This window comes from Lepisosteus oculatus, chromosome 11 (assembly GCF_040954835.1).
Source record: "Lepisosteus oculatus isolate fLepOcu1 chromosome 11, fLepOcu1.hap2, whole genome shotgun sequence".
Lineage (NCBI taxonomy): Eukaryota > Metazoa > Chordata > Actinopteri > Semionotiformes > Lepisosteidae > Lepisosteus > Lepisosteus oculatus.
This window is the reverse complement of record NC_090706.1, coordinates 23,800,686-23,812,811: the sequence shown is the minus strand read 5'-3', so window position 1 is coordinate 23,812,811 and position 12,126 is coordinate 23,800,686. Positions and strand designations below refer to the sequence as shown.

The 12,126-nt window shown below is 39.1% G+C and overlaps 1 protein-coding gene across 3 annotated transcripts in view; it reads left to right on the top strand.

Annotated features, from left to right (window-relative positions):
- jade2 (jade family PHD finger 2) overlaps positions 1-8,015 on the top strand; it is a 71,734-nt gene extending 63,719 nt beyond the window's left edge. For 2 of the 3 annotated variants that reach the window (XM_015349484.2, XM_015349483.2), the window contains exon 13: positions 2,275-8,015. In XM_015349484.2, the coding sequence (XP_015204970.2) occupies positions 2,275-3,131 (857 nt within the window). In that variant the 3' untranslated portion in view covers positions 3,132-8,015. The remainder of the gene's footprint in view (positions 1-2,274) is intronic. The other variant, XM_015349485.2, reaches the window with a different exon arrangement.
- Positions 8,016-12,126: the final 4,111 nt, after the last annotated feature.

Below are 12,126 nucleotides of genomic sequence, written 5' to 3'. Positions count from 1 at the left end.
CTTTCAGCTAGCTGTTTGTTTTAAAGGCCTTTTATTGAGTGGTCCGTTTTGACATGACTTTGGGTGATTGCTTAGTATTGGCATTTTTGGAGATCTCTTTAGATAGGGCTGAAAAGAGGTTATGCCACTCTACCCTACTCTCTGACTTTAATCATATCAGAGCAAAGTTAAGTGTCAAAGCTCCTGACAGACTCTGACCCTAGGAGAGTGTTGCTATGAGCCAGAAATTTCAAGACCAATTAGCAATTAGACAGGGAGGCACCTTTGAAAAAAGAAAAAATATATATTTTCATTCTCAGACATATGAATTTGTTATGAAGCTTTTCTTCTCAAAATTGTCTTTCTAATATAAAAGTTTAGTCAAAGCCAGATTTAGACTTCTTAATAGCAAGTGTATGAATGCAGATGTTGTTGAATGATATACTGCATACACTATTCTGTTTTCTTTTCATCATCTGTGCAATCAGATGTAATAACAATAGCTCCAGAATATTCTGTTAATACTGTGTGTCAAGTGTTTTTTTCCTGTCACTACAGGTGAATTGGAAAAATGCAGATTCAGACTTGTCTTTTCTTGTTAAGCTGGTATTCAGTTTGCACAGATCTCTCTACTAGGGTTGTCAGGGTTACAGCCTATACCTGAGAACAATCCAAGAGTCTGTTCGGTTTACACAAACAAAAATGAGACGACTTGGCAGTTCCCCAAGAATGACATTCCAGACCCTGATGTGTCGTGTGAATTTGCCCATACTGCGTTGAGAAATATAAATATGCTGTGCAGGCAGTACCAGAGAGCAGGTTGAGAAGCTCAGCCTGTGCCCATCGGCACACCCGCTGTGTCTGCCAAAAGCAGGCGTTCTGCTGCGTCATGGAAAGAGCTCACCATGAGGCCTGACGACAGCAGAATACTTCTTAATAGCGCGAGGAGCACTGGACTCACAAGGGCTTTGGAACATCGTGTCTGTTAACGCAGGCACAGATCTTTCTGTACCTTGACAGATGTTTTTTTTAGGTATGTCAGGTTTCCATATTTAATATGCCAGTGATGAGAGTTTAGTATCAGGTACAGATTTTCATTTAACCCCCATAACCCCTTCCCTCTTTTCAGCCATTACAAACCTTTTTTATGTTCGCTCAGTATCACTGATAGGAAATTTATAAAGGTTATTCCTTCCCTTTTTTGGTGTTATTTTAGGTCAGAGGAGATAGGGATTGTTCCTGAATTTGTTAATTACTGTTATTAAAACAGCATCTCAAGCAGGTTCTAAATCACATTAGGTACCTTGGACTCATGAAGTAGTCAAGCTTTAATTTTCTGCTTATATTTTACCTCTTGGCTGGAGAGCTGTGTTAATGATACGACTGTACATAATAATTATAATAACCTATAGTAATACCCAAAATGGTCAAATGAAAAAATTGTAGTTTAATTTTTCAGTGGCACTGCCAGTAAAAAGGAAATAAGTGCTGTATATTAAAATCTGCTTGTTGGCGTGTGTGTGGGTGTGTGAAATTATCTCCCTGAACATTTTTGTAAGCATGGGCACTCAAAACAGAACATTGCTTTTTGAAGAATAAAAAAAATCCTCAGTGCCTTGTGTGGACTGAAGTGGATAATGAAGTTATCACCAGCTTTACTCTTCAGAAATATTTTGTGCATAAAAGGGAATTGCCAATCATAAAAGTGCAGTTTATCAAAACAGATAGAGCAGGCTCAGATCTTGTGCCTGCCTGTCTGTTGCATGTTCCCTATTTAACTTGAGACTGAGACAGTGCAAGAGAAATCAAGGCACTTCGTACTGTAGCCTTTTGCCAGCATTCAACAACTTCCGAATGCCGGGAGAAAAGAAATATAGATGTCAGATCACTTCTAAAATAAATTGGATTTACTTGTCATAATGTACAGTGAATTTAGTGTTTTCCATTTACAGCACGTCTTGTATCTGAAATTATTAGAATCAAAAATCATCAGCATTAAAAATAGAAAACTCTCATGACAGCTATAAATCTGTGTGATGGTTTTGACATGCATCTCGTTGTTTAATGTTTTTAGTGTATTTTGATTTTCTGCTCAAGAGGTAGAAGAAACAAACAGTGAAGCCAAAATGTTGCCAAAAGACTTTGAGCTACACGGCAGGGGGAAGGAGAGAAATCCCACCTGCGGGGGTCAGTCAAGACGTAAATGTTAATTCTTTCTGAACATCAGAAGTGCATTACAATCACTGGAAGATGCTCCAGGCTTGAGGCTGTGCTCACGTTTTCCCTTTGTTTTAGATTTACCCAAGACGTTCCCTATTGACGGGACTCTCTTCGACAGCTGGTTGGCGCAGTCTGTGCAGATCACCGCAGACGATATGCTGAGCCAGTGGTCGTTGCACGGGCCCCACCAGGAGAAGACGGGCAGCCTGCTGTCAGACCAGTTGCTGCAGGGAGAGGAGAGCCTGCTCAGCCTCATGATGGACCACTCCATGAAGTCCACCTGGAAGACACCCCAGCTGGGGAGGAAGTCCAGGGCCAAGCCCAGAGCTAAGAGTCACAAGACCAATGGCAGTACCCACAACTCCTCCTCCTGCTCCAGCACTGTATCAGCAGCTAAGAACAGCAAAGCGAACCAGGGCCTGTCGGAGGAGAAGAACGGGAATATCTTGAAAAGAGCAGAGAAGTCCAAGTTCTCCAAGGCTTTCCACCAACAACATCACCACTACCCCTCAAGGAGGAACAGTGAGACCAAGCAGGACCCTGGCACAGGATCTCCTCAGCCTCCCATTTCCAAAATGGACTCTTGCCACATTTCAGAGGAGAGAGGGCCCTGGGCCAGCCAGCCGGTGCTGACCCAGGAGGCCAGCTGTCCTGCCAAAGTGCCTGAGGCGGGGAGCGGCCCCAAAGCTGTTGTCCGGTTCCGATTGCCGAAACAGGGTAAGTCCAAATCAAAAGCTGGGAGCCTGGAACTGGGAAAGGAGACAGAGGATGCAGGGAAGGACAGTTTACTGTTCGACACGGAGACTGATGGCTATTATTCGGATGCTGAGCTGAGCGACTCCGATACTCACTCCAGCGGGGGAAAGATTCACCTCGGTCAACTTCATCCCGGAAGCGAGGAGCTGGTTAGGAGAAGTGTGCTGGCCACTTAAGGAAGGACAAGCAAAACAGCAACAGCGACTAAACCTGACAGTGTGGAAACAAAATTTGATCCCAGTAACAACTGCCATGGCTGTTTTCTTTGTTCGTTTCATTGTCTGTTTATGGATTTTTTTCCAAACCAAATCCGTATCTTTTCAAGTTACAGATTGCCTTTTTAGTTTATTTCTAGCTTTTTCCTGTCAAAATGGAGCTACCAATCAATTAGTCACATCATTAGTGAAAAATAATGCTTTGCATCAAAAAAGTCTTCAAGTTTTCTAAAATATCCAGATGAATACGCATGTTACTTTTCTGTTATCCGCTGGGAAGTTAAAGTATCCACTAAAGTATACGTCTTTTAGCCTCCCAGTGGCTGTAATTGCCAGTATTAACTGCGTGTGCAGGCTCAAGATATTTCGTGGCATTAAAAGCTGGTTCAGGAGGAAGCCTCCCATAACCTGAACCTAAGATGTGTTTGGTTGGAGTTTATTTGGAGTATTTCATTTTGTAATGAATGTCTTAACACGAAGTGAATGCTGAGAATTATTTTTTAAAGGGAGTTTAATAAAGCACAATTGGTTAATGGGGGTCAATTCAGCTCCTCCAACCAAGCAAAGTCCTCCTTTTTAAAATCTTCCAATGTCCTTGTTCACCAGCCACCGCGTTCTGACAGGTCACTTCACAGAACCTTTCCAACTCTTCTCTGCCTTGTAGGGCTCTATTCATAGTACAGTTTTTCATTGTCAGGGTCCCTGTTGTCCTTTTAAATATTGCAAACAAGAGAGTGTAATACAACATTAGATTTTGCAACCATGTGCCTTTTTAATGCCCTTAAAAAATTGTAAAACAAGCTAAACATGAAAAGACATTTCGAGAGAAAATGAAACAATGCATTGAAATCTGTATAGTAAAGCATCTTAGCACCTTCTGAATCTATCAATCCATTATATACAGCCAAGTCACCCCAAGCAGGGACATGTTCTGTTCAGACTACCAGAATTGATATCACAACAAACTTTAACCTCGATGTTAAGCAGAGCTCTTGTGCTCAGACCATGTATTTTTACATGTACTCATTTGAATCCCATTTTAGGCATTTTGGCTTACCTACTGTCCCTACTGTGAGCAAAGAAATAAATTATTAGGCCTTACAATTTTTTAATACCCTCTCCTATAATGAATGGAGCCCTATTCTGGCAGATGTGAATGGTCTCTGGCATAACCAATCACATAGTAAGCATCTTAGCCCAGAATGCTGACGTTTTTGTGTTTTGTTTTTCTGAAATGAATTAACAGCATTGTATTTTCTATTTAATAACAGTGGTCCACAGTATTTACTCAGGGGTTAGCAATATATATATACATATGTATATGTATACTTATTCTGTGGCGTTATCGAAAGACTACACTGTTTGAAACCTGACTACTGCTGAGTTTTTTTTCCTCAGTAACTTAAGAAGCTGTTTTTTTATTTTATAAATGCCAAAGAACAGTATGAAAATGTGGCACATCGTATTTTATGTTTTTGGTGAAAGGATATGATATTAATGCAAGGCTAGTGGATACTGACAAATAATTTATAGTTGAATTGCAGGCGGGGTGTTTGAGGAGATTCTCAGACATTCACCATAATACCACTGGCTTACAATCCGTCACTGGTTCACCAACGGTGTTTAGCTATGGAGACTTGATTTAGAGAGCAAAATGGCTTATTTCCAGTATCAGGCAAAATAGCCAAATGCTGCTACCTGTGTGACCCTTCTGCTAATAGAGGTAAATTTAATTTATGGCCTAAGCACCAGAAATTCCTCTTGGAAAACTGTATTGTATTAACAAGGTTTTTTCCTCCCTGTTCAGATGTGACACCCTTTTTGTGTGGCAATCTGGATTTTAATTTTAGGGAGTTTTGAACTTTATTCAGACTGTGACTGAAGATGGTTACAATCATTAAAGCATTTGGTTACTTTCTCTTCTGGAGCAGGCCATGCGTTGTGAAATATACCTTACCGAAACAATATATTTGTGGACAAGAAATCCAACTAGCTAGCTGCAGTCCATCTTCAACCTGCTATTGTTTCGTCTTGCAAAGACAATTAAAGGTAAACCTGGTTCAATGTTCAATACTGTTCAGTTATTTTACAGTTATTTAAAGCTAGTGTTCAACTACAAACACTTGTATCCTACATGATAGGTAGCAGTGTGTAAACAGCATTCTTCCTGTACTGTTTACTGTTGTAGGAGAATTGGGAAAGATGTGTTGCTGGTGCCTCAGCTATAAAAGCTAAGGAAACTGAATGGCATTCTAAGGATGTTTAGAATTTTTTACAGAATGTGTTCCATACGTTTCATTGGAATAACCAAGAAAGAATGTCCTTTTACAGTGCTTTTCAGTAACATCGAGGACTGTTCTGATTTGTTTTTTGTTGCTGATGTTGTTGTGCTTTAATGCTAAACAACATTTCAAAGGATTTCTTCTGCTGTGTTAGCTGCTCTGATCCGTTAGGGATTGATTCGAGGCTGTAGTCAAAGACTGACTCCTGGTTTTTGTATGCACCAATGATAATGTATAGTACAGTACTAGCAACCAGTTTTCTGTAAAAGGCTTTGTAGGCTTTTTTTGTAAGCTTTAGCTACAGTAAATATTATAGAATGCTCAATTATAATTAGATCGACTGCATCTTTACCGGAGCTTGCTTCAGTGTACTTCAGTTAAATAAAAAAATTGAAGTATAATTACCACACAAACCCCACAAACCACTGCTTCTAGCTTCTGTGTTCTGCATCCTGAGTCCTTATTCGTTTTAGCACAGGAGGATCAAAGAAACAGACTTAAAGGACAAATAATGACAACCACATGTTCTGTATTCATTCTATTTTCATTCTGTCTAGAACTTGAGGGCTGTATTGCACTGTTAGTACATAATGTTCCATTGCTGTCCAGTGTTTTTGCAGCTAAAGTAAACAATGTATGCACAATAGTTCCTGCAGATTAGCTTAACCACCCTGTATTGTTGGTTGAGAATATCCGTTTAAACACAGACTTGTTGTGCACCTGACACAAAGAGGAATTTGAACAGTTGAACAGCACAATTCAGAGTAACATTTTTTCTTTAATAAAAAGCATTTTATGGCGTGTGCTGAGAAAACACTGCTTCAAGGAAATCATGTCACTCACTTAAAGGTTTTACAGTGTTCAAGCAAAAGAAATGAAGAGTTACACTGGTAGTGTTGGTGTGAGATAGCTGCTGCATTACACTGAATAAACTGCCAATAAAAAAGTGGCTCCTCTCATTTTTGCATTTTCTATTTGGGAACGTTCACAGCAGCAGCAAGCATAATATTTTTTTTTAATGAAAAGGGCATGAATACTGAAGACCTGTTTTTTTGTGTTGGATAACTGTGTAGTACAAATAGGGAATTATGTTACTCAAGTCAAACAAGAAAGATTAAAATTAATTTCATAAGCTAACTTGTAACTAACAGATTCCAGAGAGTCTATTTTAATTCCTTGGAAATTGAGTCTAAAGGCAGGCAGACAATTCTGCACTGCAGGACCTTAGAAAAAGATTTTAAAAATTGGCAATATTGACAGTGTCGCTTTGTTCTACATTCCTAGGCTTATAAGATTACTTGCAAAAATGAGGAGCCATCACTGTTTTACTAGAGACAATATCTTGATAAAGAGCATTTATTTTTGCTACAATGTCACAGTTTTAAAGAACAATCACCAGATAAAAGTTGAATTTCTGATCTTCCTTTTTCCTTTAGGTAATGATTCCATTTTTAGGTCCAGACTTTAAAATATGCAGTTTCCAAGAAAAAAACAACAACAACAATCCCAGAAATGTGTGTGTTAAACTTTTGAATGTCACTATTACCTAGGGCAATAATTGTAGGTGTTCAAAAAATTGCTGTCTCTCTTTGTATTTGTTCGTAATTACTCTCACCTAATTTGCATGCTGAAACAAATCAGCTTTAAGCAGCACTGAACAGATTTCCTCTAAATGAGGATGAGCCACTTTGTTGTTTTTCATCATCCTGACAACAAAAACTCTTGGAGAACAGAAAATAATGACACCGTTTGGTTTTATGTAGCAGGCACACACACATTGCCACTCTGCAGCATCTTCAAATACAGCCACCATATTATTTCGCATCCTGACATTGGAAGTTTTGTGAAGTTTTACAGTCCTCAACTCACTTTAAAAAATATTTAGAGCAGTCTGCAACAAAAACAATCAACCTTAGGAACATGAAAGCAGTCAGATAAAATAAGAAATGCTTTGTTAAAAAGCTTATCGATCTTGGCTCTGTGTAAAACAAAACCCCTTTCTGTCAACTAATTCCTGCTTCCTGCTGAATGTCTTATTTGTCCTTTAAGCAAGTTCACGTTTTTGTTGCTGTGTACAAATCCTGAAACATTACTGCTCTACATCAGTTATTGATTCGATAATATGAATGTTACAGGAGTTTTTTCCTTCTGTATTCTTTGTTCAAAGAATGTTGTGCCATTTGTTAATAGCAAAGAGAAAAATATTGAAGATATATAAAAAGAAGAGCTATTTTAAATTATTTTTGGCTTTTTTTGCGATATTTATTTTCTTGTATTAGAATCTTCTTTGTAGGAAAAACAAAAAATGTATTTTTCATTAGTGCAGAAACCTATTTTTTCCTTTTTTGTACATTTTCCATGTTAAGCAATCTTTAAAGCAATATGATGTACAAGAAGGTGTTTTATGTGACTGTATCTGCATGCTGTTTGTGTTGCCTTAAAATGGCTGCATCCACCACTGTTCCCACCTGTCACAGAGGGCGTGGGCTGTTGCGTAATATTCTTAGCAATCTTTGGCGTGGTTGACAAACGCAGTCAATAAAGCAGTGCTTTCTGTGTACAAGTGTCTTGGTCTTGCTGTTGTCTCTGTCTTTGTCTAATTCTTTTCCTATTGCTGAATTCCTCTGTCCTGAAACTGAAAAAGTATTCCAGCACTTACATCACAAACATGCGCCATCCTGGATACAATCATACAATCTCATATTTACAAGTTATCCTACGTGTATAAGTCAAGCACAACAATTATTGTGAGGTGCTCATGACTGTATAGTTATATACATAGTTATACATTCCATATACATCAAGAAGCTCCTCAAGATATTTTTGGCTGCCCTTCTGCAGAAGTTGTACAAGGAAATTGTTTCATACTCAAGAATCACATTTTTTTTAACCTATGGCTTTCAGTTCTGCCCACAGTATCCTGAGTTTGTTTTTACTGCTGTTCTGAGATTAACAGCATACAAAAAGTGTATCCTAGTAAACAGTTTGTAGTTCCTTATAAAAGGGACTGAAGAAAGGTCAAGTGGATTTACTGAGAGATACATGATTAATGTGTGGGAGGAATCCTGAACCCTTTTTGATTTTTGAACGTAACAAATTTAATTTTAAGTCTGATCTTGATCAAACACAACACAACCAGTCAAATTTCAAGTATTTCTAGGCTGACATTCATGGTTTTGTAGCATATTCATGTGATAATTAACATATTTAAATCTGTTTTGAAAGGCATACACCACATTTCATTGTAGCACAAAGCAACATCCTTAATCCCGTAAGTATCTTCCTCTTATTCTATGAACGGTAATTGACTTGCTCTGCCCTACAAATCTTATCTGCAGCTAATAACTATTACTGCAAATGCAAAGATCAATATAGGCAGTTTCCTTGAATTACTACAGCCATCAATGAGAGGCTTTTTGTATTTTTGTATAATCTGCTTGTCACAAGTGCGGCAGGGATTTAATGCCACAGGGTGGTATTGCTCGTGCGCCTGCTGAAACAGAAAGCCTTCCCAAACACTGCATGAAGCTCTTCTGGGGATTTCACTATGTGTTTCTCCTGGTTTGTTCTGCCAAGACAGCAGGCATCACTTAAAGCCGAAACAAGTTGTTGCGTGGGTGGGTGGCTGTGACCATGACAGCATGTCTGTTTTGATGGTTTTGACTTTGAGCATTTTGGGAGGCAGGCTGGCTGACAAAAAAAAAGCAACAGATATAGGATGGAACAGCACTGGCTGCCTGGCAATGCAGAAGAGATACTGTGTTGGTGCACATGTTTGTATTTATCTACTGACCTCTTGTGGTTGGCAATAGGCAGTGTATGATGCTACTGGAAGTATGCAAACTGCTACACCTTGTGTAAAAAACAGATTTCTTCAGAGCCTTCTAGACTGGAATGATCTAACACTACACATTCTGGAATTTTTAAAGCCAGCTGGCTACTATTCCTGATGGCCCGTGCACCTACCATTGAAGTAGGCAGCTTGCTTGTTAGGAGTGTTTTCAGGTGACTTGGTATAACTGTATGAAAAATGTGTTAGTTTCAATGGGCTAGATCCTTTCAAGGGAGGTTTACAGCTCACAAAAGATGGGGAAAAGATTTGTAGAAGGTTTTGTTTATTAAGTATTCTTCCAACTGTGAGAAGTCCAAATGGGTCTAACAAATATATAATTTCAGGTGGATGATTAAGATCTGTGAACATCACCCTAGAATGTGTCACAGGTCCTCTTTATTCAAACCTTCTGCTTCCAGTCCTCAGATGCAACTCTCCAGTTCTCAGAAAAATGTTCATTGGACTAATGGATGACTTTGGACTTCGAGGATGTGTTCTACAACTTTGATGAACAGCCTTTTCATGCATTACATGTTTTCACATGTGTAAAAACATTGCTCTTTAGTATTATGCTTGGTGAGTTCCATTAAACTCGACCTTCATTTGGATCCAGACCTGATAACCTCCATTCATCGCATTTTGATAGAATGGGTTCTAAATCCTGCATGCTTTGTAATATATATATGCTTGATTTGCAGTAAATAATACCAAGCAAATCATTTTGACTGTAGGCAAGACTTGGGGAAAATTTTCAATTGAACATTGTTGTAAAAAGAATACTTGAGTTGATATGTCTGTTTTGTAGACTAGTGTGTTATATTTTGTTTAAGTAGGACATTACTGTGAAGTGTTTAAAGTCCTTAAACATTATTAAAGACCTACAGCACTTTTTCCTATGTCAGTTGTGTTTTAACTGCTATTCAGTCTGGTTTCTTTCCTTTTTGCTTATAGCCATTAACCTTTTCAAGCTTTAGAGGCAAACCACTTTATAACTCATGTACTCACCTGGCCAGCTCCAGCTTTGGTGCTTTTTTTCTACCATACTTATTGAGAAGCAGAGCACAGATTAGGTGTCTATTGTTTGATCTCTTGAGAGTAAGTAACTTGAACCTGCTGTAAAATTGATGATTGAATCAATCTGCAACAGAGAACACAGGGAATTTCTTACCACTTTTGCTTGTCACTCTGAGCTGCCTCCCTCTGGTAATATAGATTTTCGTGTATTGCAGATCTTTGAGCCATTTGCTACTGTTTTAAGAACAAATGTGAAAGAGAAATGAGAAAGGACAGAGAATGTATTGCCATCAAACTGAGTCAGGTTCCTTTAAAAAGAAGGAGCCATACATTATGCCCCTGGAGTCAAAGAACACATTGAATACCATACCAAAGTATGACATTTGAGCTCAGCCTGAGATGTTAACCACTCTTGCCTTTTTTTCTTGCACCTTGCCTTTTGCACTCAATATTATAATAAAACATATTTCTTTTATTTCTTCTTTTCATATTCCCTTGCTCTTGCTCATGACCAAGCACGGTATTCCTGTGCTGTTTTATACAGTAAGTCTTAATCAAACCTGAAAATAACTACCCTTTTTGAAGAGCCCAAATTTCAGACAAATTTATCAAAGAAGTTGCCATTCACAGATCAGTATTACATACAATGTATTAGCAGGAAGCTTTGTCAGTGTGTGGGCTGCAGATGAAAAAGGGTTTATTTCATGCTGATAAAACCTAAATGTAAAATACAGAGTGACTTGGCAGTGAAGTCCTCCTCAGATGTAAAGAAGATAGGGAGAGGAGCAGGAACTAGAGAGAGAGGTGAATCAGGGAAAGCAGATGGAAACAAAATATAAACACATTGTATATATTACTTCTGTGTAAATATACTGTAGTAGTTCAGGTGGGTAGTTGCGTAGGCTGCAAAGGAACAGGTTTATTCCATGGTGAAAAGAGAAAAAACAAAATACAACGTTTCGCTTGTGGAGCTTTATTCGGGGTTTACACTCCCTGAAGGAGTATAGGTTTGAGATTCTGCAGGAGGAGATTAGGGGAGAATAGTCTTCCCAAAAAAGTGGCCACAAATCTGCTTTACACAGAAAAGGAGGACTGCAGGACACCCTATGAGAGTGAAATGGAGGAAGGAACAAGCCTGGCCAGGGATCTTCTTTTCTACTCCCCACCATGACCAGGAGAGAGCCCGGTGTCCCCCCACTCCTGTCTCCAAATGACAGGAGTTACATTTAAGGCAAGACCAAGTGTTTAATGTATAACTCCTGTCCAGATAAGGTATAAGCAGACCTGGCTAAACTTAAAAATCCATCATGCCAGTGAAATTTGCATTCATGTCTACTAATGGCAGAGGGCTAAGAGACCAAGTGAAAAGAAAGGCAGTTTTTCACTACTTGTCCTCCCTGCCATTCTCAATATGTTTCTTACAGGAAGTCCACCTGGGGGATGAAAGCGACAAGTTTACATTCTTGAAAGACTGCAGAGAGCCATGCTGGAGTGTAGGAGGAGTACAATCTTCTGGAGTTGGAATCCTCCTGAGACATTGGCATATGAAACTGATCACCACCTTCTCTATAGTGCAGGGCCGGATCCTGGTTGTGGACATCGATGGGAGAGGGCAAAAGTTAAGAGCGATTAACGTCTATGCTCCAACTGAGTCCTCAGAATGTGGGAAATGTTTGTAGACCTGGTCAGCTACTGCATGACAAACAGCCAGGTGGCACAGGCAGCAGTGATTTCAACCCCAACCGAGAGAATTGGGCAAAGCAATTTACTTGCTCAAGCAATTTTCCCTGGCAGACAGCTTTCAGCGGTGCTGCCCAAATGACAGCTT